At 46.4% G+C, this 26737-nt stretch overlaps 2 protein-coding genes across 3 annotated transcripts in view; one reads left to right on the forward strand and one right to left on the reverse strand.

Moving 5' to 3' along the window:
• Positions 1 to 585: 585 nt before the first annotated feature.
• Positions 586 to 13330, forward strand: REELD1 (reeler domain containing 1). The gene is given in 7 exon segments (XM_025874269.2): positions 586 to 3381; positions 6026 to 6248; positions 7290 to 7317; positions 7319 to 7448; positions 10460 to 10772; positions 11488 to 11551; positions 12366 to 13330. Coding segments are annotated over 7 exon segments (1563 nt in total). The 5' UTR covers positions 586 to 3173; the 3' UTR covers positions 12963 to 13330.
• Positions 7997 to 26737, reverse strand: part of SLC10A7 (solute carrier family 10 member 7) — a 283656-nt gene continuing 264915 nt past the window's right edge. The window contains exon 11 of one of the 2 annotated variants that reach the window (XM_073892325.1): positions 7997 to 8156. In XM_073892325.1, the coding sequence (XP_073748426.1) occupies positions 8122 to 8156 (35 nt within the window). In that variant the 3' untranslated portion in view covers positions 7997 to 8121. Of the gene's footprint in view, positions 8157 to 15371; positions 15593 to 26737 lie in introns of those variants that run through there. The other variant, XM_073892323.1, reaches the window with a different exon arrangement.

Consider the following 26737-nt stretch of genomic DNA (forward strand, 5'->3'; position numbering starts at 1 on the left):
AACAGCCCCGGGAGCCCCTTTCTTTCCCACTGGATGTGCTTCGACCTCCTCACTCTGACATGCAAATCCCTTTGGAGTCTGGCTGCTTTCCTCCTCCCTTGAAGCCTTCTCTCCAGGCCCACCTCAAACATGTCAGGCCCTGTGCAGGACTCCAAGTTTCATAGGTGGAAAAATGAAAACAAGCAAATAGCACAAAAAGCCCTTCAAACAAGTTCTAAGAAAGGAGAGTGCCACAGAGAACTCTGAGGAATCAAATTCAGTTTGGGTTTTTGCTCTGTCGCCTTACTCCAACCCTAGCTTTTCTGAACCCTTTGGCTCAAATGATCTGTGTTCCTTGAAAAGTCCAGATTCTCAAGGTAGCTGACTGGTTGCTGCCCAGTCAATGGATCGCCTCGTCTCGGGTAAAGTGGCCATCGCTGACTAATTCATCAGGTGAGATGGGAGGTTGTCATATGGCACGTAGGGGCTCTTCCAAGGGCTGAGATCTGGGTAGATTCTCCAGAGCAGTACTTCCAAGAAGCAGAAATGAACTCCGTGGATCTCTGGGGGGGGGGGGGGGGGGGGGAGGGCTGAGAGTCTGCACTTACCTCTAACAAGCTCCTGGGTGATATTGATGCTGCTGGTCCACAGACCACACTTTGAACAGGGAGACTCTACTGGGACAATAGTCAGGACACAGAGTAAAAAGTATTCAATACCATCCTCTTATTCTAGAATGTTCTCCAGTCTTTATTGCCATAAAAATTCTGCTCAGTGTTTCAGGTACAGCTCAGATGTCACTTCTATGAAGGTTTTTGGGCTCTCCTGGAGTTAATCTCTTATAACTCCTTTATGATATCCCACTGATCATTTGCCTGATAGCTACTTGTGTATAGCTGTCACCTCCAGTTTTGTTTATTCTACCTACTTACTTATGTACAGTTTTTATTTATGTATGGTTTTGATGTGCAGTCTGAGTCTTAACAAGAATGTATAGATCCAGAAGAGTCGCATCACCCCCAAATTCCCTCGTGCTGCCCTTTGAAGTCCCTCCTTCCCACAACCCCAGCCTCTGGCAACCACTGACCTGTTTCTATTCATATACTTTTGTCTTTTTCAGAATGTTATATTAATAGAATCATACACCATGTAGCCAGGGATGACTTCTTCAGCTCCCATTGACTCAAGAAGCAGAGAACACTGAGATTTGTTTGATTCGGTCATTCTCACCTTGGGAGGGAAACCAAGATGAAGGCATCTGGCTCTTGTGAAGGATGCCAAAGCCAGTCATGGGCAAAACCAGTTCCGGTTCTCTCTAGTTCTTCACACAGGCTTGAACAGTGTTGGTGTGGAAACCATGTGTGAGTATGTGCATGAGGTCCTAGAGAAAACCAATGCGATTAAGGCTGGCTCTGGACTTTGAGGTACAGCTCCTGTGGATGCTGAGGATTAGCAGTAACAGCTGCTATCCTGCCCATTAGAGGAGAAGCAGAAGAGAGAACAAAATACTTGTTTAAAGGATGTATCTCTGCAACTCTGAGGGGGGAAGCCAGTCCATCAAGCCTGAAGGTAAGTGTGCTCCGAGGTAAGTGGATGTTTTCCTGGTTCTGGTAGACTAGGGCTGGTGGGAAAGCAGAAACCTCAAGATTTAAGGAGGGGAGGGTGGGATTTGTGGGGCGTGGCTCTTACCCCTCCCCCCTGTAGGTGTCTGTGTTTGATCTGATTTGGGGAGAGGAGACCAACTTCTGCCATCAACAAAGGCTCCAGGGACATTTCCTTGTGGTCCTTCTGGAAGAAAATGGAAAAGCCCTGGTTCCCCTCAGCTGAGAATGTGTTTTTACAGCTCAGTGTTCATTACCTCTGAATGTCCCTGGGAAACTGTAGGAATGTTCCCTTTTGGTGGAGAAGTTTTTGACTTTTTTTTACCTCATGGAAAACAAACCTAGCAGAGAGTTATTGTCTGAAGGACTCTTAGGTCCAAAAGATTGGAGTTATAGTTCACTCTGCTGTCTCCCTGTATCTGGTCAATGTAAGAGGCGGGGTGGTGGTGGGTGAAGACAAGATGCGGGTAGATGACATTGGATTATTTGGTTGCATGGATTATCTCCTTAGCCCATTGCTTTTATAGCTGCTTTCACTACATTTAAGGTATTTTATTTTTACCTTTTAAAACTAGCTTATTAGAGAGGAGGGTTGTTGTTGCCGTGCATTGCTCCTTAGATCAACATATTAACTGAACTTTGGAAAATTTTGTATATATAAAAATATAAAAAGGAACAACTCCTTTTAAAAAATTAGGACGTCCTAATGTCCCAAATGTTTGTTCAGAGGGCTTTCACCTGTCATATTTGCTGTCTCTCACATTATTCTCCTCTGAGAACTTCTTTTACACAGTCAACTTCTCATTCTTTCTGTCCGTGATATTAGAGCTAGCAAACAAAAGTGAAACTTAGTCTCTAAGTGTTATTTTATCCAATCATTTTATTCTATTCCTGAGCCCCGCCCCCCCGCCAGTAAATTTAACAAGGTGCACAACGGATGGGCTTGGGTGTAACTTTCTCTGCTCCTCTTCTCTGTGAAAAAGTAGTGAAGTAACTAAACAAGTCAGTAAGAGGAAGGACAAGAAAATACCAAAGTGTTGCAAATTTAACAATTGCTTCTAAGTAATTAATTCACAGTCGGCAGAAATTTTGTATCATTCAACTCTCTACTTTGCAATTGTAGCAATAAGACATTCATCCAAGCCACCATATGCCTTACTGCCTGCCCACATTGGAATATTGGGTGTCTCACTTCACCAATAATGTATTATAGCTCACACAGCCCTTGGATATCAGACAGCTTGTAAAGAGCCACGTTAGGATACAAATATTTTCTGGTCTTATTTCTTTGACTTAATTAAATCCTCTTTAAAAAGAAGCAGTCTGGTCTTATGAGAGAATTGTAAGATGAGAGGTTTTTTGGTTTTTTTTTTTTAAATGTTTAGAAATTGAAAGACTTCCTACAGTCTGGCACCTCTTTTTGATCTTGACCTTGAGCCCTTGCAATCTGGGGAGGCAGCAATAACGGTATCTCAGGTTTAAAGGCATTGTATGTTCAGATCAGCCAACATTCAAAAGGACGTAATATTGTTCTCTTAAACAGCATCTGGATTGAAGCTGTTGTTGTTTCTCGTGACACAGGAAAAGGGCAGGATGTGGGTCTCCGCCATCCTCAGAGGCTGGGCTTGTGCGGCCCTCTGCCTGGCTTCCTGCTCAGCTGCCTTTTCCCATGGTGCTGGCTTGGGGGCCTGTGAGGATATGCTGCCCAAGCACATTCAAGCCCAGCCTCGGGACCCACAGACCCACCACATCACCATTCACATCGGCAGGTCTTCCTACTCACCGGGTGACACAGTTCCAGGTATGTATGGGAGAGGCTTTGAAAGACGCCTCCCCCCCACCCCCCCGCCGGGCCCTATTGACAAATTCCAAGCTGTGTTTGTCCCAAGCAGCAGTTTCCTCCGTTAAAGTTTGACTTAATCCTAAGAAGCAGTTATTTAGCCCAAGATAAGCATGAAATATTTGTATCACGAGAACCACATAACTAATCTCTATATTGATATTCATTTTTACAAGAAGGCACAAATAGCATTTTATAAAAAATTATCTGTCCTTCTTATAAGATATAAATATAATTATCCTGAACAAACTTCATGTATTTTGTGTGTGTGTGTGTGTGTGTTTGTGTGTGTGTGTGTATGAACTAGGCTTTTGTTTCTCATTATTTAAAACTAAAGTTATTTGCAGAGTGAAGAGTATTTCCTGCTATTTTAGTTTGGGTGCCTGGAAAAGCAGAGAGAGAACTTGAGGGCAGGTAGTTTATTTGGGAGGTGATTCCAGGAAGTACAGACCCTCAACCACATCAGCTCGACCCCCTTTGGACTTTGCTAATTCTTTTGATGGCAGTTAGAGGTGATAAGTTCAAATAAAATTTACTCTGTCAATATCATTTCCCCAATCATTCTGTTCTGTTGCTAAGTGTGGGGAAAAGCTATGTGGGTATATATTAGCCCCCCCATATTAGCAGTATACTCCCCAAACTGAAATTCAGGCTATTCCAACAGAGCGTCCCAAATTTTGTCACATCACGATACAGCGAGGAAATGATAATATATGTAGGGCCTGCTGGGGCAAATGCAAGGAGGTCCTCAAAGCTGGAGGCAACTTCTCTGGGGGCACCAACTGCCACAGTACACACCCAGGCACCCCAGCATGACAGGATCAATATGTCAGCACCCCTGCGTTCTGTGGCTAAGGGAATGAAAATGGTAAAAATCGAAGCACTATATTTGGGAGAAAAAGCTATAAAAATGACCCAAAATATTGTGATACCCGAATTCTAATAAAAAACCTGAAGGAAGCATAATTGGATTGTGATTGGAACTAAGACAACATACATAATAAAGAGCTGGAGGGAGCACTTCGTGGATTCAGTGAGGGTCAGTTATTACTTTGTTGTGCTGGGATTACACTGTTTTCTTTTCTTTTCTTTTCTTTTCTGGGATATCACTAATTTGTGAGCTCCTTGAAGGTAAGGACGATATTATCCTGTTCATGGATGTATGCTCAATGCCTAGCACAATGCCCAGTTTGAAATAATAACTAAATACTTGTACAAATGTTTATTAATGAAAGTTCAAATGCGTGGAAAATAAAATGATCACAGACACTAAGCTGCATTTAGCAAGCCTATAAAGTTATGACCCTGGTTTTAGCTACTCATTTAATTACAAATGAGTTTGCCATTATTATTGATATCCGTAAGAAAAATTCCTGCAAGTGAAATTGCTAGATCAAAGGGAAACTGCATTTCTGGGCTTTTTTGGTATATATTAAAAATATGTATAAAAAATATATAACATAAAATTTGCCATTCTAATTGATGTATGCAATTCAGTGACATTAAGTACATTCACAATGTTGTACCCCATCACCATTATCCATTTCCAGAACTTTTTCTTTATCTCAAGCAGAAGCTCTGTACCCATTAAACAATAATCTCCATCCCTCTCTCCTCCCAGACCCTAGTAATCTCTATAATCTTTCTGTCTTTATGATAACTTACCTGCTCTAGGTACTGCATGTAAGTGGAATTGTGCAATATGTCATTTTATATTCAGCTAATTTCACTTACTGTAATGTTTTCTAGGTCCTTCCATGTTGTAGCATGTATCAGAAGTAACTGCATTTTTAAATATGGAAAATATTATTAGGTTACCCCCTCAAAGAGTTGCATGGTTTATAGTTCTAGCCCTAGTAAATGCATGTCCAGTTTTTGCACAGGGCTATCAATACTGGTTATAATTTCACATTTTAAAATTTGTTAATATGATAGGTATACTGTCCCATACTTGTTTTTTAAATCATGATTTTTTTATTTCAAGTTTTTATTTAAACTCTAGTTAGTTAACATATGGTAAAATTGGTTTCAGGTGTAGAATTTAGTGATTCATCACTTACATATAACACTCAGTGCTCATCACAAGGGCCCTCCTTAATAAATCATGATTGACCTTATTTTATTTTCTGTTTGTGTCCTTTGATAATTTTGGGTTGGTCACTTTTTATTGATTCACCATTACTCTTTGTGTATTTGTCTGTTTTGTATCTTTACAAATACTTTTCTCAGTTTATAATTTGTCTTTGGATTTCTTCTATATTCACATATTTTTAAATCATCCTTTTCTTTTGGCAATTGGGTTTTTCTTAGAAAGGCATTCTGAACTACCATATTTTTTTATTTTATTTTTTTTGAACTACCATATTTTTTAAAAACCATGTTTTTCCTAGTTTTTTTTTTTTTTTTGAATTTCATTTTGACATGACTTTGATCTAAATGGAATTTACTTTGGGTGTGAAATAGCACTTCAACTATTTTTTCCCCTAATTAATTTTTTACTTTCTGGGTGCTGGTCTAAGCTTTTAGTTTTGAAAATACCCATATAAGATCACCAAATGGAACCACATCAAGAGGGCTCACCTCGAATGGATGTTTTCTGTTGCAGTGACCATGAGGAGCATTCGAGATTTCATGGGATTTCTACCTCAGGCTCGAAGAGTGTCTGATCATCAAACAGCTGGCACTTTTGTTTTCATTCCTCCTCATTCCAAAGCAATAGCTTGTTTTCAAGAGGCTGATACAGTCACCCACTCTAACAAGTCCCGGAAGAGAAACCTGTCCTTCGAGTGGAAGGCCCCTGCTCAACCTGTGGGGGACATCACATTCCTGTAAGAGCTAGGGCAGTGCTGCTTCCTGGTAATGGAGCCTTACACTCTGAAGAGAAGGAGCTTCTCCTCTCCCTTCCTGCATGCTTCAGCCCCTACCTCCAGCTACCTCATGACAAAGACAGAGTCCCAAGACTGCCCCAATGAGACAGTCTATGAAGAGGGTAACCAAAAAAGAAGTTGCCCCCAGCTTCCCTCCTTGTCATTATCCACAGTTCAGGGGTACATGACTTCCCCTCCTCTCTGGGCACAGATGCATCTTGACCAACCTCTCCAGGAAATTCTGGCCAGAGGAAAAAGAAGGACCATAGGGAAAACTGAGAAAGACAGAGGCTGAGGCAGACAGAAAAGCAGACAATTTCTTGGGCCGAGCGAAAGCCCCTGAGGTCTCTGTGCCTTGGCTTGTGGTCTCTCAGATGGCCAATGACTTAACCAACTGAGCCACCCAGGAACCCCTAAATTAATCACATTTTTATAACTGCCTTCTGAATATTTAAGCTGGGAAAAATGATTCTAGCTGATAATCCCTACCTCAGTGAAATTTGGGGGAGGATAAAGGAGATAATGTTTGTGAAAGGGATTTTTACTAAAGAAAGCCATTAAGTACTCAAAATACCAGTTAGAGTACCAACACTTGATCTCCAATTTTCAATGGAGCCTACAATTACAACAGAGCTGTACAATTGTACAATAGAATTATGAAATTTTCAATTAACAGAGTCATTCAATTAACAACCTACCAGTAATGGCTAATAATAAAGTTGAAGACGGAACCTTTTGAGACTGAACAGTTCAAGAAGATACCTTTTAGTCAAAATGAGGTTTTCTAATGACTGTATTTATTTAGGAGGGGAATTTAGACATATCCTTCCCTGTTTTAATTATTTGCCACAGTTGAGTTTTGGTTTCTAAAGAGAGTGGAATCACCCCAAGGGCAATACGATCATCTCTTCAGTTTTTCTGTTCATGTAGCCTTTTGTTCTTCTTCAGGTGTTATTTAAGGGAAACCAAACTCTCGCATCATTTTGCTTTCTTTTTCCACAGTTTGTCAGTTGTCCAGTCATATTTTGTCATATTACTGGGAGAGCATTGAATCATCTGGTGTGTCTCAACAGACACACTGTGGAGCCCACGCTGATGGCGGCGAGCAACCCGGCTCACCGATGCCAACCTCTGGCTGGAGGCGGGAGGGAACCACCCCAGGTGCGGCTTGCTGTGGGACTCAAGAGCCTGGTTGGCATCATTATGGGAGGGAGAGGGAGAAGCAAGCTTCCCGCTGAGCAGGGAGCCCCATGCGGGACTCGATGCCAGGACCCCGGGATCATGACCTGAGCCAAAGGCAGACACCTAGCCGACTGAGCCACCCAGGAGCCCCTAAGCCAATCACATTTTTATAACTGCCTTCTGAATACTTACACTGGGAAAAATGTTATTTTCCCTTAGAAGTTCCCTTAGAAGCTGGTTCCAGTTCCTGCAACACAAGCACTAAACACCTGCTTTGGCCGGCCGCAGCAGCTCACGGCCAAGGGCAGGAGGGGATGCTTGCCATTGCTGTTTGTCTGCTTCAACCTCACAAATTATGGGGGTGCCCTGGGGTGGAGAGTTGGATTCTGTCACAAATCCAAACAACAGCAACCACCCCCACCCCACTCCCACACTTACCAGTCATCACAACGCCTCAGCAGGGTTCTTCAGACCCCTGGAGCTCCACGCGGAGCACAAGAAAGAGATGATCTTTTCTTCTTTGTATATAAAAACTCGTCTAGCTTTCATTGTTACTTTCCATGGTAGGTAGATGGCTCTCTGCAGCCTGGGTTGGAGAAAGGAATCAGGAATGAGAGGCTGTTTTGATGGCAATGGAGTTTTTCCTGGTTCACTACATAACCTGAGACTCCTTTGGTCCGTGAACTTCTGCAACAAAACATAAGAGAACACAGTGAGAATACAGCTACAGAATACAGTGGTCACCTGAAAATTCCTGGGGATATGGAACTCATTTCCATTATTGATCTCTATTTAAGTGCTCTGAACGAATGCACTCATAGAGGTCACCTGCACAGAAGCTCCCATCTTTAATCCTTTCAATTCCACTTTCCTTGACTCTGTCCTTTGCTCTTGGCCAACATACTAAGGCCCGACTTGGCTCAGTCTAGCAGACCCAGGCACAGAGCTTACCCTGGGCCACTCTCCCTACTCTGCCCGTGCCCCGAACGGTCTTCTCCCCACTGCCCAGCACCACTCCCCCAACCTTCCCACCAAGATACTCCTAAAAGCAGAGTCAAGACCTCAGGGTCTGACAGTGTGGCCTGGAGAAGACCCTGCAAACCCAACGGTGTTTCAAGTCTCATGTTTTATTTTCTTAATCATGCAAATGGTGCATCTTAATCCCAAGCATGTTTGTTTTAATATGAATATGACTAAAAGTGGGGTGTCAGGAAGTGACATCATGTTGTCCCTGCAGTCTATCTTGGGACCCTGCTGGGAACCTTGTCCCCCACGGGGTGACAGACTCCTGTCTGGGAAGCTCCAGGGTAAACTCCTCATGATGCTGCTGTCCACATTCCTGCCCTCCTGGCCCAGGCTGTCTTCCTGCCCATTCCTCTGCACAAACCTCAGGGTTTCTCAAACAAAAAAGGAGTATGTGTGTACATGTGCATTGTGATGGCAGGGGGATCGGGGAGGGAGGGGAGGAGAAGATGTCATCTAGCAAAGTGAAATAGATTTCTTAAGTGTAAAAAGACCGCAGTGGGCAAATTTTGAATTGTGAATTTTCACATTAGGCAGATAGTATATTGTACTTCTCAAACTTATTTCCCAATAGACACGTTGGGGTCTACCCAACCCCATTAGTCATGATCTCCATGTTCTGCCTTCTGACACGTCCTCAAAGTGGACTATTCCTCCTGATGATCTATTTATCTTTCAAGGGGAGGTTCCAATATCTCCTTTGTGAAACTTTCCCCCATACTTCTTGGGAGGCAAATGCATTTGCCTTCTCAGTTCTGGATTTAAAGCTCTCATCACACTGTCATCTGTAAGGTTGGGCATCTAAGAGTCTCTCCTCCTAGATTTCGAGTTCAGGAACAACAAACGGCCACTACGCAGCCCTTCTGCATCCCCAGCATTCACAGAAATGCCCATCAAACAACGAGTCTGCGGGGAATGGCCGAATGCATTTTCAGTTCGGGCGGGAGTTTAAGACTGTTGAGCTTTTGCCACATTCTGTGTGTACGTTAGGCTTCTTTGTTTTTCAACCTCAATGTTTCTGAGTGACGAAGGCTTTGGAGAAGAGTGACAGTAAAAGAAAAAAAAAATGCATTCCAACCCAGTTAGAGCCCTGGTCAGAGAAACCTCCACTAATGTGTTTTTCTGCAAACACCATCATTGTCATCCTAAGTGTTATCACCCTCATTGCATGTTCACCTGTGCCAGCCACTGTGCTCCATGCTTCTACACCAGTGATTTTATTTCACCCTTCAGCAGCTCTAGGCTGTAGGAACCATTACTGGTCCCATTTTGGAAAAGAAGAAACTGATGCTCTGGGAGGACTTGCCCCAAACCAGGAGTTAGCGGAATGGAGAGTTGAACCCAGACAGTCATCTGACTCCAAAACTGGTGCTTGCTTGTTTGCTGCGCTGTTTCTAATTTCTATTTCTAAAGCTCTGGGCTGTCATGTTGGCCAGTCACGGATGGGAAATGAGATGGTGGAGGGCAGTGGAGGGTGGTGATCTTGACTCTGCCTATGGCAGAGGCTCAAGTCATTATCATCACCAGGGAGACTTTTACTGTTAATAATATGGCAGGAAAGATCTAGGACTTTCAAAAATCTTTGATTTGTGGGATACTGATTTTGTTTTGTTTTGTTTTTCTAGCTAGAAGCAGTTTTTGGCAGAGGTAAGTAAAAAACATAGTGGTCACAAGGGTTTCTATACTCCCCTGAGTAGTGACTGTTAAGAATGCACAAGTCCAGAGGGTCAGAGACTTACTATTTACAAAGATGTTAGAAATCGAGTCCTTTGCCACTTGGTCAGGGGCTTATCTTACTGGGCAGATCATCTTTTTGTTGATACTTTTGAGTAACCCGAACTTAATGGTTTGTCCTAAAGGCACATTAAAGTCTCTAATATTTATCCCATTACCATAGTTGTTTGTGCTAAGCAATACAAGGAAAATGCTCTCACTCTCTTTTGTGGTGTCTTTGGATCTCCGTTTAGCTCCCAGTCCCCCCAGCGCTCTTCCCCAGCAGTGTGTGAACATCTTTGCTCTTGCCCCAACTGGAGCTGCAGAGGAGAACAGCTTAGATCCCTTTTCTGCAAGTTTTTGGGTGACAGAGTTTTCTGGGGATGCAGAGACTCTGTTCCAATCATCTTCACACACGGCTACTGCAGTCAGCAACGGCCAGCAACCCAGAGGGGACAGCAACCCAATCCTAGAACTATCCCTGGATATCCGTGGGCTGGAGAGATTCATGGCTCTCAGGAGATTCTTCCCAGAGGGCATTGCTTCCAGCCCTAGAACCCACCTCAGGTAATGGGTCAGGGGTAGACCATTCAGTATGGTGGTGGGATAAGGCCAAACCCTGGGGTGCTGAGGGAATCTAAACTTCTTGGCATCTGACAGCAAATGATCTCACCGTATTTATTCTGAATTGCACAAGAAACCCTGATTGTAGAAGGGCTACTGGCCAAAAGGGCTGGGTATGAAAATCACCTGGGGAAACTGTACTTTCTTGAATAGGGTGAGATCTCTGATATGCTGGTATAAATAAAATCAGATATAAATATATGTTTTATAGAGGGGCACCTGGTTGGCTCAGTCATTAAGTGTCTGCCTTCAGCTCAGGTCGTGATCTCAGGGTCCTGAGTTCAAGCCCTGCATCAGGCTCTCTGCTCAGCAGAGAGCCTGCTTCTCCCTCTCCCACTCCCCCTTGCTTGTGTTCCCTCTCTCGCTGTGTCTCTCTCTGTCAAATAAATAAAAATCTAAAAAAAAGTTTTATAGAAGAGATGTGTAAGTTTATAATATATAAATACATATTTTATATAAAATGAATAAAAGCATTCAGTGAGGCTTTGTTGCTATCCTCACTTGCCTCTTCCCACCCTCTATCCCTTTTCCCTTCAGCTCCTAACTCCAAACTCAGGAGTCTTTCCAAAGAAATCTGCTTTTGTCAGAACACACAGCAATGGTAGGAAATGTTGCTTTTTGATCTGTATTCTCTTCGCCCTTCTATCCTTCCCTTTAGGACTCAGGATGATCCAAGCTTTGATTCCTTGGAAACTTGCCTACCCTCAGATAGGGATGAACAAGTAACAACCCTGGTTGTACGTGGGTGATGGGGTTGATATTTTGATCCCAGTGTGGGAAGTTCCAGGCTGGGGAAGCAGAGCTATTAGACTAGTAACCAAAATTTGAGAGCAGGAGGCAAGGGTATAATATACACACAGCATCTTTTTATCAATCAATACCAGCCTTTCTGTTATACACAGTGTCTCTGAAGTTATTGACAATTGTAGAAATTGATAGTTTCAGTGATTTGTTTTCCCACTTAGCCTCAGTCAATAATTCCTGTCTCCCCACCTCTCTGCCCTTCTTTATAACATTGGCCTCAAAACACCATGTATGGTTCCAGAGGTTAGATCAATGGGCAATATAAAATATACATGCCCACTGATTTACAATTCCTTTGAAGTCTTAAAAGGAACACAAAATAAAACATGGTATAATATTCTTACTCAAATTTATTGGAACCTACAGTGAGATTAAATGCCCTCTTGCATGGGTCCTAGCATAAAAAGACATTCAAAGCTTTCTGCCCTTGGAGATGATAATCATGCATCTTGGTCTGGAAGCCTCTTAAAGGACCTTAGGTTTATTCTTGTAACTGGCCTCCACACTCTCTTTGTGGGATTTCCATTAGCCACCTCATCCCCATCAATCACAAGAGCATATCTATCTACTTGGGCATTTTACTCTGAGCTCTTTCAGGAGCAGGCACAAGGCTGGGTTTTCAGCTGCTGCCTGGGATTCTTTAAGAAACACAGGTTAAGTGTAAAGTTCAGTGGCAGCTTGGAAGAAGACCAGGTCCTTTGACATTTTTTTTCTCCCCCTTTGCTTTTCTAGGACAAAATGGAGTCCTCTAATAGGACCATGATGAGGCCCTCTCTGTCCACTGCCCATCGGCACCTCTGGTCATCTGAAGCACTCACTGGGAATGGGGCTGGGGCAGCCACTCCAACCCCTGTCTTCCACACCTCTGCCACTTCTGGGTCACCTGCTGCTGGCGGGCAATCAGAAGCATCGAGGCCTTCTGCCAGCTTCTTACCTCAGTCAAAGCACAAGGAGGCCAGAGTGCGAGAGGAACATGGAGGGGGCAGATTGGGATACCCCAGGAAGACCAATCGAAGGCCTGAGGTTGGGCAACAGGGAGCCAGTGCCCCTTCAGGGATCCAGCTCAGGAGTCCCCAGCTGGGAATCCTGCTTTGTCTTTCTGCCACCTTGGGCATGGCCCTGGCTGCTGGCCTCTGCTGTCTACACACCCAGTATTGCCACAGGTGGACAGAAGTGTCCTTCAGTGAGCCTGCTGGGGATGCTGTTGCCAGGAGCGATGGTGGTGAGACAGTCCGTGTCAGGAAGATAAGGGAGAACAGTTTTGTTTTGGTTGAAGCAGAATACAACTGGCCCCCTTCCTCTGTGGATAACGAGAAAACAGTCCTCTGAGCAGACCATCGTCCTAGGCCTCCGAGTGGCCCTCCTCAGACCCTGCAGTTCCTCAGCCAGAACAGAGCTAATGAGAATAGCTGATGAGGACAGGGACTCGCAGTGGCCCCCGTCAGTGAGCAGTTATTCGAGGCAGCTGCGAAAGGACAGTTTTATCAACAGAGGGAGTTCTTCCCGAGCTTTGTTGTCTTAACATCTGTAATTTAGCTGCTTTTTTTTTTCTATTCACAATTAGACGTTCTGTTTGAAGAGTTAAACTCAACACAATGAATATTGTATAACCTGCTCATTAACTAGACTCCTGTGGCCACCGAGCTTCCTCTGTTGCCTTAAGGAACCTGCAGAAATAGAAATTCTGTCCCTCCTCAGTATGTCAGCCTCATCCTTTGAAAAAAAGTAATGTTGGGGTTGTGTCTCTTACAAGAAACGGAACTGCAGCCCTCGCTTTACCTCTCCAAACCACCCCAGAAGAAGTTTCATTTTCAAAACTAGCTTTCCAAACTGGCTCTGCTTCAGCTGACTAGGTGAATGCAAGGGTATTCAGTCTTCTTGGAAACTCAGAAGCCTGGCAAATCTGCCTCAGAAATTGATCTGAAGTGAGGAGAGTTTTAGAGAGCTTGATTGAACATATCTGTGGGGAACCGTGTGCGTGGCACATAAACACCAGAGTGGGGTAAGCAAGGCTCTTCATCAGGTGCAAATGGATCTGAGACCTCCCATCCATTTACACTTGATGGGAAGCTTATGTATCCTAATAGCCAGCAAACATATTGCCTTTTGCCAAAGGTCAGGCTGGAAAAAATGATGATACCACACAGTTTGAAGAAGAGCCTCTAATCTTTTTAGGGAGAAAGCATCATGGACAAAGACAGCATCATGGACAAAGACCATCTTTCTGCTCTTGCGATTTATGAAGATCACTTTGATTTAGCCAGGTGTCCCATAGACGTTATGTAGGGCCAAGACAACAGGTTTGAATATAGCTTTTGAATATGCTGACCTAATATGACACATAGAAATTAGCTGCCTTTTCAGGGGTAAACCTGTTACAGAGTCACAAAACATTTTTATGTGGAAACGAAAAACCACTATAAATTTGGAAAGGGTGTTTATTTATCAAGCACCTAAATCACACAGGTACTGTGCTAAGAACTTTGCATACATTTTCACATTTAACTCTCACAATAACTTAATGAAGAATAAGTTCAGTAACTTGCCCAAGAGAGGGGGGCATTCATGACATCTCAATTCAACAACAAAAACATTTTTTAGAAAACTGGGCGTATGGGAAAGAGATAGATACCGCTGTTTTTCCAGCCTCTTTTAGCTCATAGGGCACTAATTCCAAGATTGTTTCCTCCTTGATTCTGGGCTAGGCAGATCTGCCCCCTGGCTTCAGTCAAGAGCCTCATTAGGAATATGGAGACCTAGGTAATTGTGTGTTCACACATGAAAGTGTTCTAGGAATACTGTGGAAATAAATGAATGTACTATACTCCACTGGTGGCCAGAGATAACCCTTCTACATATCCCCTCGCCCCAAGGACATCCTCTCCGAGATGTAGACAAGGAACCCCGCCAGTGGAGAGCTTTCCTCTGGCCATGATCCTCTGGCCAGTAATGAAAAATTGTTTCACAATTGTCTGTGAAATAAACTACACCCAACACAGTTTGTTGTCTTTCACAGGTTCAGGTTGCCTGGGCTCCGCTGGGTAGTTCTTCTGCTCTATGTACTGTTCAGTGGGCTGACTTGCTCACGTGGCTGGCAGTCGGTGCTGACTTCTGGCTGGGGCTCACCCGGGGCTGTCGATGAGTGTGGGCAGCAATTTGTTCCTTCTCTTCATGGCTTCTTATAGCACTGTTCCCAGAGGGGTGTTCCAAGCAGACAAAACCAGAAGCTGGGGGGCTCTTCAGGCCTAGCCTTGTAAGTAACATGGTTTCACTTCTGCCACTTTCCAGTGGTTACAGGGAGTCATGGGCCAGCCCTCTGTCTTCAAAGGGAAGGGCAATGGATTATGCTTTCGGATGGGAGAAGTGGCAAAGGATTTGAAGCTATCTTTAATTCACCACCTCACCTCTCTGGTTAGACTGCCAGCATGCCGAGGGGCTTCTGTGAGTGTAGAAGGAGGGGCTGTTCATCTCCAGAAGGAGCCCTGGGTCACCTTCCCTGCAAGGCATCGAAGGGGGTGAGGGAAATCTCAGGGTCAGGTGCTTCCTCTTCTCCGGCTCCCTGGGCAAAATAGTGAAGTGTGGCAGAAGAGTCAGTCAGACCTCTGAGTCTCCACTTCCTCATCAGAGAAAAACAGAATTCTTTACCTCTTTCAGTTGTCAGGCAGAGTAAATGCGCATTCAACCTTTAGCCAGCTATGACTAACTACTTAATGTCACCTTGCAGCTGCAACACTATCTTTAAATCTAGTCCATTTAGACTCCGTGACCACCGAAAACGTTATTCCCTTTCCAGGACACCTTCTCCCCTGTGGCCCCCCTCCCCCACCCAGCGAATGGAGGTGGTCCCGGTGCAAGTTGTCGTCGTGGCCACTGGCTACAATTCCTGCTGGGGGTCAGACGTTTTTGCTGAGACTTTCTGAAGAAACTCTTCTTTGGCAGGGGCAGTGGAGTCCATAGACCTGCAGTCATGAGACACAAAACCCCTCTGTTACTGTGAACTTGAAGGTCCTCTAAGCCTGGCTTCAGAGAAGCCCCAGAGGGGAGCCAGTATGAAGTGTTAACCTGAAGGCATTTACTAAAGCACAAAGCCATTACAAGTGAAAAAAAAAAAAAAAGGCAAAGGACTCAAATGCAACATCTTAACATAGCTTTTTTGTTTTGTAGGAACAGCTTCTGGTTTTTCGGCCAGCCACTTCTTCGAGAAAGGGGGTTTGGGCTAAATACACATTTAAGGGAAAAGAACAGAAGAACAATTGCTGAAAACTATATTTTCAAAACTCTTTATATTTCAAACAAATCAATTGTGTTAATAACCACAGATCGAGAGTAGGGGTGAGCCTCAACCTTTATACATTGAGAGGCTCTTTCTGATTTTTCTAATTGATTTCTCCCCTTGGGTACAACACTTTTGCTAACTCACAATTTAATGCTCGACTATAGCCTTGCTGAGCTATCCCACTGTTGAGGCTGTCTGGTTTTAATTTGTTGTGACAATGTTTGTTTCCTTTAAAAAAAATCTAATTAACAACAACGACGAAAAACATGGATCAACAAACAAGTAAATATTTAAACAAGTGTCATGTTTTATTTGAAAAGTTGTCTGGAGATGGCTGGCAATTTATGAATAAATTACAGATATACCCTCTCCCATTCTTGGACTTCGGGCATTTATCAGTGATCCCAGCTCTTCTGGAATACAGGCTCTGTGATTTGATTTCATTCCACCCCAACCTATCCCCTTCTTCTAAAATGGTGTGTGGCAAGGAATTTCTTTTACTCAAAGTGAAATAAATTTGCATTCCTTGTTTTATTAAACTGGAGAGCATCTTCAGAAGAACTTTACTCCATCTGCAGGTGGAGGGCCTTAGGGGGTTGCAAAACCAAGAACAGTCGCCTCTGGTTTAGAATATCAGGAGGGCCTTTATGATAAGAGGACGTCTGAAGTCTCGTTTGTGATTCTGTTCTTTACATGCAGAAAGAAAATGTGAACATTTTGAGACCCCGTTCCGTTGACAGTTGGGTTGGAGCTGCCAGGCTTACTGAGGTCTGGAGTCAGATGTTTTCTTGGTGCCTTTTTGCTTTGAAAACATAAATCCGTTTAGGCCGCAGGGTCTCTGAGTTGTCGAGTGGCTTTCCATCGCTCTCAGAATGAAGTGTGAACATCTGATTGACTGACAGGGAGACCCGCCACGCCCCCCGCCCCGCCCCCCGCCCCGCCCACCTCCTTCCTGGCTCCTCGCTTCCGCGGCGCCGTTCTGCGCGCTCCCTGAGCGCGGTACCGCTCGGTTCCCAGCTCCCTTGCTCTGGCTGTTCTTGTTGTCTGGAACCCCGTCCCCTCAGACATCCACAAGCCTTCTGAGGTTTGTTCCAGTGTTGCCTTATCAGAGAGGCTCTCCCGGCCATTACAATCTCTTCTCACTCTCTATGCCCGTGCCAGCTTTAGAATATTTATGGTACTTATCACCTCCTGCGTCTTAGGTATTTATTTGTGTGTTTATTTTCTGCCTCCACCAGACTAGGATGCTTTATAAGGGCAGAGACTTTGTTTTTCTCATTGCTATTCCCCTGGCACCTAGAGTTGTTCTTCATACATAGTAAGTAATCAATAAATGTTTGCTAAATGAGTGAATGAAAAGTTCAAGATTCGTGTTACTCTCCCCAGGCCTTGGTCTGGGCTGAAGTTGACTATGGAGTGCCTGGGGCAGGCCTAGGGTGCATGGGCATCAGGAGATGCAGGTTGCTGTCTAGAGGTGAGCTAGAGCTCTGTGGGCCACAGTCTCCAGGGCAGGGAATGTCCTGTGTCTCAGATCCAAGACTCAGGAAGTTCTTGGCAGGGAGAAGCTGAGAACAGACTTAACCTCCCAATCTGAGCCAGGGCAGGAGGAAAGCTGAGTAGAGTCTTTCCAAGAGGCTCACCTGTGGGCACACTTGGCTCGGTTTAGATAGTCTGGCACACGGATTCTTAGCCTCCATCACGCTCCACATTTTGGGCTGGATAATCCTTTGTTGTGGGGGGTTGCCATGTGCTTTGTGGGATGGTTAGCAGCATCCCGGGCTTCTAGCCACTAGATGACAGTAGCTCCCTCCTCCCCAGTTGTGGCAACCAGACGTGTCCCCAGACATTGTCCAATGTCCCCTGGAGACCCAAACTGCCGCCACTTGGGGACTGCTGGTGAGTTGCAAATGCAGGCCCAAGGATGAAGCAGCCTTTTCCTAAATCATTTCCACATTCAGCGATGGAGTGGGCAGTATCGAGATAGAGAAACATAGGGTTCAAAAATTAGGAATGGTTTTAAAGGTCATCTGACTCCGTGGTTTTGAACTTCTAACTTTGCTTAATTAGATAGAACAATAAAAGCTGGATACTCTCCTTAATGTTGCATCTTCCCTTCTTCCTTCCCTCCCCCTTTCTCCCTTTCCCCTCACCTTGAGGCACTGCCCCGGATATTTAACCAATAAGCCTGGCTAAAACTCATTAAAAACATCTCCTTTTTATAGGTGAGGAGAAGAACAAGGCTGCTGAGAGCTCACAGTGAAAGAACAAATTAGTCTAGGGCCGTCCTTGGACTCCTTCCTTCCATCCTGACTTCTAACCCACTTTTCTCTCCAACACACTTGGCAGATCATTTGTTTTCTTGGAGCATGTTGGGTGCTGTAAATATTTCAATGGACCCAGAGAGACCCTGGAATCAAGCAGAAAAATGCCTGGAATGATTAATCTGCATCTGCCATTAGAACCAGGAGGACCATGGGACGTGGGGACTGGTCACTTATGGTGGGCTGGGCCAAGGTCTGACCTGCTGGGCAGGGATAAGGCCCCAGCCCAGGCTAGGGGGAGAAGACAAAGGCAAAAGGAACCCATGGGCCCACATGGCGAAGGTGCTGGCCGTCATTATCCCACTACTGAGAGGCACCACTAGAAGCTGTGTCTCTGGTTTACAGCCACCATCTTGAACCTACTGCCCTCTTTCCTTTGGTCTCTGCTTTTCCTTCCTTCAAATGGCACGTGGGGAGGATCTTCATCCATCCGCTGATGATGGACGGTTTCTGCAAAGTGTTTTGTTACTTTATGGAGGAAAGAGGCTGCCTGGAAATACATTCCACTGGATATTAAAGAATGTATTTTCCTGATTTATAGTCAGGCTAGGCAAGGCTGTCTGAGAGGCAAGGAACCAATGGGAATATCCATTTTGACTAATGATTATTCTATCTAAAGCGAAGTTTTCCTATCAACTGATAGGCTGGAAAAATAGACTACAGCTTGCTAGGTGAGCACCACGGGTCACAGATGTTGCCTCTGCATTTTCAGATTATATTATCCATTACAGGCAGTACCTTCTCATTTAGAAACCTAATTTGTTGTTCTCTCAGACAGACAGAAAGAAAGAAAGAAAGAAAGAAAGAAAGAAGAAAGAAAGAAAGAAAGAAAGAAAGAAAAGAAAGAGAGAAAAAGAAAGAAAGAAAGAAAGAAAGAAAAAAAAAAAAAAAAAAAGAAAGAAAGAGAAAGAAAGAAAGAAAGAAAGAAAGAAAGAAAAAGAAAGAAAGAAAGAAAGAAAGAAAGAAAGAAAAGAAAAAAAAGGCTGACATTTCACATGCAAGCCAAAGATTAGAATCACTGCACAGGACCGCATATGGAAGTACATTAGGATGCAGTGTCCCTGAATCAAGGACACAAGGCGGCCTGGTGCTGAGAGAGATGTAGTAGGCAGTGACTTCTGATCTTTATTATGCAAATGTGCGGCCTCAAGAGCCAGGCTGTTTAACCTCATCAGGGGAAATGTCACTGATCATTTCAAGCTCCAAATGTAGCACAAGCATTAGTACTATTATGTTATTATTATTATTATTATTTGCAGGGCATTATGTAAGCCTGAGCCCTCTGATTAAGCTCAGCCCCTACTCGGCCAGACCCTCTGGGGTTGCAAATCAACTCCTCCGGGTATTAAAAAACAAACAGACAGGCAAACCTGTTTTCCTCTCTCTTTAATGTTTGTGGAGGGGGCACTTTCCAGACCTGGTGGCATGGGTGGAGATGGAGGAGGATCACAAGGTCCAATTTCCAGCCCCACATGTTTGATGACAGGCCACCTCCTCTCTGCTGCAGGTCGCATGCTCCCGTGGCAGAGGTGTGGAGATGAAGCTTAAGCAGAGCATGGCACTGGGGCAGGAGAAGGGATCGCTCAGGGGGTGGGAATGGTGAGGAGGACTGGAGAGAGAGAGAGCGAGAGAGAGAGAGAGATGCTGCATGAGATTAGAGAGGGAGGGACCGAGGAGAGGCTCTTATCTCCAGCACAGGAATCACTGCTACCTTCCAGAACCATCAGGAACACTGAAGGCAACCGGATCTAAGAGGTGGAGACAAAAAGAACTTGGGACCAAGCAAAAAAGAAATGGAAGTCCAGGAGAAACGGAAAAACCAGCAGCAGTGATGAGTTGGCCCAGGGTGACAAAAGGCAGAGGAAAGACACAGTTGCCCATCTCCAACATTCAGGTTTCAGGACCTGAGCTGGTAGAGTCTCGGCTTCCAGAAGAAAAGACACCTGATGCAGGGAGCTAAGAGACACAGCCATAGTGAAATTCTGGAGGAAGCAAAAAGCAAGTTGTGCGTTTCCCCTTTTCCTCCCACAGCCTGGTGCAAGGGAAAAGGTCCAACTTGAATAAGTAAATATTAATAAGTAACTTCAATAAGTAATAAGGAGGGAGATTGGCTCACTGCATAATTGGAAAGACTAGAAGCTTCTCCGTAGACCTTTGGAGTTGCTCTCATCTAGCCCTAAATCCTTTAGCTATGAACACTGACATCGGGATCCCAAGCCAATTAAATCTGACTTCTTGGGAGTGGGGCCGATGTCCATAGTTATTAAAGCTTTCCAGGTGATTTGAATGCGCTGCCATGGCTGAGAACTGCTGTTTTAGGTTCTGAAGAATATAAACTCCATAAAGGCAGGGATTCTTGCATATTCGTTTTCTGCTATATCCTCTAGCATCTAGCACAGTGCCTGGCACATAGCAGAACTTGAATATAGATTCAGTGCACGAACAGGTTATGGGTGAAACAAGGCATTTCTGCAAAAGAAACAAGTCTGTATGTCCGAGGCCATTCAAGAGATCTGTGGAGGGAGTTACCTCCCAGGCCCCCAAGAACCACGCTCCCAGGCTCATGTTTGTGCCTCATTGTTCCAGCGCGAGCAGACATGCAGCATGCTCCCAGTTCTTCCTGAGTGTAAAGCAGAAGTACCCATGGGACCAGCAATTATTTCTGTAGAATAGTCCCGGAGAGGCAGCATGGTCCATGTTGTGCTTGGTCCACGGGCCGTGCTTCCTGAAGGCTTCCCCTGGATCCCGGAGGAAAACCTTTTGTCGTATCTCCAGCCCTTTCTGGGAATGGTTGCCACTGACTTGGGAGATGAGAGGTTGAACATTAAGGAGTAAAAAGGGAGGGCGCCCAAGCTGGAGACTTAATTGAAGCCCTAATCAATTCAGATTAATTAATTCAGATCACTTAGGTAAACACTGATTGAACACCTGCCGCGTGGCAGAATCTGTATTAAAGGTGCAGGATACCAAGGGAGGCAAGACATGGTCCCTGCCTCTATGGAGTGGCCAATGGCAGGGTGGTGATAATCGTCTGATTTCCAAGCTGGGCCCTAGACCCAACACCAAGATGAAGGTTATTACACCCAGCCCCTGACCCCAATCCACCTCTTTCCCTCCATCCCAATCTTCAGAAGTCCTTTTTCAAAAAGAATCTGCTCTTAATGGAAGCCCAATACGTAGAGGGATCCAAGCCCAGGTACTTTGGAGTGAAAGACGTCCAGCTCGATCATCTCTCCTTTGCTTGTCCCTCTGTCCTTCCTCCTCCAAATACTTCCTGTAAGTCCTTGGGGCTGAGAACTCGGCTGAATGGAACTGCTCGAAGAAACCTATTTCTCTAGATGGAGGAAGAGTCCTTCAGCCAGGTGCTGGGAGACAGGGGCAAGGGGCAGTGTTCTCTTAACCCACGTGGGACGGTGCAGTGTGCCCCCACGAAACCTTTGAGCTGAGAGAGACGTTGGGATCTCACGGTTCATCCCCATTTCCACCAAGCAACATGCTGTACAAAAGAAAAAAAAATATTTGGGAGGTAGGAAGGGCCTTCGCCCAAACTTGACAGTGTGACTGATAAGCTCCACTTTGGAAGGTCCTTCATGTCCCATAGCTCAGTCTCCATATCTCTAAAATGGGGCATGAATTACTTGGCAGGTTTATTGTGAGTGATAGACCTTAGGGCTATTTTGAAATCCTGTTGTTTGAATCCTATGAGATTATTATTTCGCCACGGGCCTCCGAACCTTTTGAAGGTACAGGAAGCACTTTTTTATCTTTGTATCCTCGATCTCCGACTTGGTAAATAGCTGGCACACAATAGATGCTTCAATGTGAACTTCTCAGGGAGGCCTGCCCACACACTTCATCCGGGTAAGCAGATGCCCTTACCCGTCACTGCACTCGAACTATCAGCACACTGCCATCTGCGTGTAGCTGAGTGCGTTATTATCTTTCCCTGCCCACAGCCGAGGAACTGTCAGTGGTCCCTTCTGGTAGCCTTTTCTTCTGGTAGCCTCCTCTTCCTGCCCGAGGTCTGGTCAGGGATGCGTTTCGCATCAGTGGAGGGCGATCTTTTCTCTGAGTCAGGAGACCTGGCCCTTGGGCTACAGGAGGAGAGGTACCGCAGGAAGGGAGGCTCAGGAGGAACGCTGGGGTGTGGGCTGAGATCTGAGCTGGTTTGGTGGAGGAGCATCTCCCCGGCCTCTCTTCAGGACACAGGCCAGACTGTGTCCCTGGAAAGAGCTAGCGAAGCAACACATTCAGCTGGAGGTATAATCAGTGTGCCGTCTAGGTCCTTTGCTACTCACTCAACTAACTCTTGTTAGTTCCCTTCAGAGCCTCAACACAGTATCTTGTAGGTCATCCATCTCCACGCTGGACTGTAATTCCCACGAGATCAGGGCCTTGTCTGCCTTGGTGGCCAGAGTCTAGAACATGCCGAGACAGAGGAGGTGCTCAAAATATATTTGTTGAATGGAGAAATAAATGACCGGCAGCTCTTTCCTCACTACTGGTGGTAGCAGTGGTTATGAGATGAATCGGAATCCACCCAAGCAGATAGAAGTGAATCATCTTTGCCAAGCTCACCAGCAAGGATGAAAGTGGTCAGAAGCCATTCGAGTTACCTTCTCACAGAATGTGGCCCCTGGGAACCTTTATTTGGGACTGATGATTTCCTCAGGCTTCCACGAGGAGGCCCTTGCTGCTACACTGAGCAGGGTGAGTGAGGTTTTGTGACTGGACAGGGGCTGCCTGGGAGCCTGACCTGGGCCACCCGCCCCAGGAGCGCGGTGGGGGCGCCCCCCATCTGTGCGCTCTGCACCATTCAGAGGCTCCAGACGGCTTGGGCCCCGCGCCAAGCCGCTCGGTTCCAGTGGGAAAGCTGACCTTGGCCAGGAAGAACCAGGAAGAGGCACAAATGACTCATTGTCCCACATCCTCCAAGGTAAAAACCCAGCAGTGTGTGTGGCCTTTGGGGCTGGATGTTATTGCCGCCTTGGCTTCCCCCACAGCCCAAATAAAACACAGCCAGCAACACGTGCGCAGCCTAGGAATGCGACCAATGACTCTCTTTCGTTGTCCCGTTCCACACGCTTTTTCTGCACTTGGGGGTTTCAAAATACCGTCCATAGAACATGACGGTTTCCACTTCCAAAAGTAGAGCACGATTTCGTTTTAAATCCTGAAGGCAGCCTTCGTTTCCAATTAAGGCCATGTGACATTTTATGGCCTCGTGGGAGAAACATGATATGTTTTCAGATCACGTGTGAAGGAGGTCTCGCTTGAATGCGCTTTATTTTTTTTTTCCGGGAGTTTGGGTTCCAAGTTACTTATTCCTAAGATGTGCTCCTGCCTCTAGATTTCCACTAGAGGGCACTCTTGGAAAATATTTATCAATATTTATTTTATTGCTCTGTCTAGGAAATGCCGTGTTTTAAAAAGAAGTAGGGAAAAAACCCCGTCCATCTAAATTTCGGACCCAGGCCTTTGCCTTCACTTGGAACTCTTCCTAATTCTCCTAGAAGCGCAGCCAGAGCGGGAAGCTGGGAAGCGAACCGGCAGCTGCTTCCCCCTTCCCCTGTCCACATGGGATGCAGCCGGCCAAGCTGCTAAGCTGGCCCACCAGCCAGAGCCCAAACCCCGTCTGCTCCGTGGGGGACCGGCCCCAGCAGACTGGGAATCGCCCTGCCAAAGGGACTGTGAGATGCTGAATTTCGGGGCCTCTGGGGGAGTTCAGCCTTTGCTGAGCTCCCCTCCAAGGAGCCTATCTGCTGCCCTTCCCTACAAGCTAGCAGTGGCCGGAAATCCTCAGAAAAGTGCCAGGAAGGGTCAGGGGGCAGCTGGGTGGCCAACAATGAAAAATAGGGCTTCCGGGCAGGCAGCCATGGAGATCTCGCTCGATATGTAAATAAGTGTAAACAAGACCAAGTCTCGGTGCTGGAAGGACGCTGTGCATATTTTGTGTAGCCAGGGCTGTCCAGGGCAGTGGTGAGCAGCCTTCCCCCCCCCCCCCCCCGCCTTTTTCACACAGTCCGTGTTAGAAAAATAAATATTTTTTCTACCCGAAAGGAAATAGTTCCATTGAGTTCCTTGAGTTCCATTGGTGGAGGTGGGGGTGGGGTGGGGAGGGATTATTCTTACAATTTTCTTACCCAGTGAATGGAAGAATGTCAGTGGGTACATTAGAGCAGCTTTTAGCCACTAAAACCTCAATTCTGGGGGCACATCTGATACACAGGACTCCGCTCTCCCATCTCTCACATTCCTGTCACCCTTTGGAGTTAACGTCATTCCCTTATGTGAGTGACCTCATTCCATCCTGGAAACAGCTCCGTGAGGTGCCATCGTCACCCCCATTTCAGAGCAGGAAACCAGACTCAGGGGGAGCGGTGTTTTGAAGAAGGACACAGCGCAGTGGTGGGACTGGGGGTAGAAGCAGTTCACTTCCACGTAACATTTCACGGAGCATCTGCCGTGAGCCTGGCTCAGTGCTGGTGACCAGTCGGCTGCTGCGTCTTGCGCTTCCACAAAGACAGCCTCTCTAAATGTCAAGGCAAGCCCTCAGCCTTCACTTGGAAATCGTCCTCACCCTTCCAGAAGCACAGCTAGAGAAAGAAGCCAGAGAGCACAAAGGCATCTGCTTCTTTTTGTGTACATGAGTGTCTCGGGGTGGAAGCTTCCCGCAGCTCGGGTGGGGGCAGCGGGGAGGGCCCTTCCCTGGAGTGTCTCACGTACTGGAAGATCAGGGCTAGTCCAGGGGCCCAAGACCACAGCTTGCTTCAGGCCCAGCCTGGCTGGCAGGTGTCTGTCCCGTTCCCTTCTGCCGACCCTGTCCCCTCTGCCTTCCCACACGTGAGCAGACGAGCCATCCTCAAAAGGCCTCTCTCTGTCCCCGGGTTTTGTGCTGCAGGCTCCATGTTCCATTCCTCTTTGTGGAGGGGGCGCGGGCCGCATTTGAAAGTAGCCTTGAGGGCTCTGCGGAGAAGCTAGGTGGCTGCAGGTGACTCAGAAGAGCCGCCCTGTGGGCTCGGGGCTGCAGCCGTGGAGGGAGTCAGAGAAGCGAAGAGCAGAGGGGCTGGGGGGCAGAGGTCTCCCAAGCGGGCTCTGCAGACCCCGCTCTCGGTCTACTCCATTCCGATTTTTTTTTTTTCCATGAGTACGTATGACTTCGTAACTAAAACCAAGGGCGCGCACACACCCACATGCACACACATGCACAGAGCTTTAAAACCCAGCTTCTGTCCAGTTTGTCAAGGAAAGTAACACCATATGCTGTGACAGTGACTGCACATACGGGTAGAAATGCACATACACAGACATTCAGACGCGGCAGGGAATCTATATTAAAACTGCTGGTAAATGTGAACAACAACAGAATACAACTGGGGTCATCTCTATTTGATAATACCGGTGTGTCCAACAGAGAGCGGGAACAGAATGAGAAATGCAAACTGGGCATTTCGGGGCTTCTTTCTGCTTCAGAAATCTCCGAGGAGAGGATAAGAAGACGGAGAGGTGAGAGAGGCAGGTGCCACGGTGGCCCTGAGCCCTGTGCTTTTCTCCGTGCTCCCGTCTCTCTTCCCCAGATCAACCGAATAAGAGGGGAGGGGAGGGGAGGTCAAGCTCAGGTCTGGGGACCCCAGGCTCCTGTCCTAACAAGCAGGGTTTGAGGGACACAGAAAGGAGGGGGAAAGTGGGTTTCCCGGGGACAGAAATGTGGCTACGGGCTCCCTGGTTCTTTGCTCTCAGAGACGGCTCAGAAGGTCCCTCCGCACGCCTTGGCCAGCTGCCCACAAGCCAGGTGAGCTCTAGAGTCGTGGGACCCATTGCTCCCACACTCTAGAGCGTCAACAGAGGGGACCACTCAGTGTGCCCCATGCTGGCCAAGGAATCTCAGACAGCAAACTTGCTGGGGATGGATCCAAACAGCTGAATGGGCTCATTCTGTTCAGAGCCCAGAGAGTCTTGGGAGGACTGGGGGCTTCCTGGATGACCCAGGAGGGGTGCAACTTGGCGGCAATCCCAGAAAGAGGTAAAAAGAACACCTCTGATGGTGAAGCTCTCCAAGGATGGCCCCAGAGTGGCACAGCGCTGACAAGTTTCTCAGCCCCTGTGAAGGGGAGGAGGTTGGGAAATATGCAGCCGAGTCAGACTATGCTCTGTATTTCTCAGAACCATCCGGGTGCTGGGTGTGAATTCCTCCTACGTGGCTGTGAGGAGGAAAGCCCAGTGTGTGGGTGTCTGACGGTAGACACCCTTCCAAGGGGTTGGCAGGGCTAGTCTCTGCACAGGAAGGGAAGGAGGATTCTTCTAAGCTTGAAATGCCTTTAGACCGGTGGCTTTGATGCTCTTAAGAGGGAAGAAGAGAGGAAAATCAAATGCCCCAGAGGGAACTGTCTCCCACTGCCCCTTATCTAGGGAGCTTCACGGTGAAGGCTGTGGTTCCAGCCCACCCTGCCCAGCAGCCCCACACCTCCCACTGGACGTATTCAGCAGCCCAGGGGTCCTGGCCCAGC

This window comes from Callorhinus ursinus, unplaced genomic scaffold (genome assembly GCF_003265705.2).
Source record: "Callorhinus ursinus isolate GAN/ISIS: 27379988/994484 unplaced genomic scaffold, GSC_fseal_2.0 scaffold4, whole genome shotgun sequence".
Taxonomy (NCBI): Eukaryota; Metazoa; Chordata; class Mammalia; order Carnivora; family Otariidae; genus Callorhinus; species Callorhinus ursinus.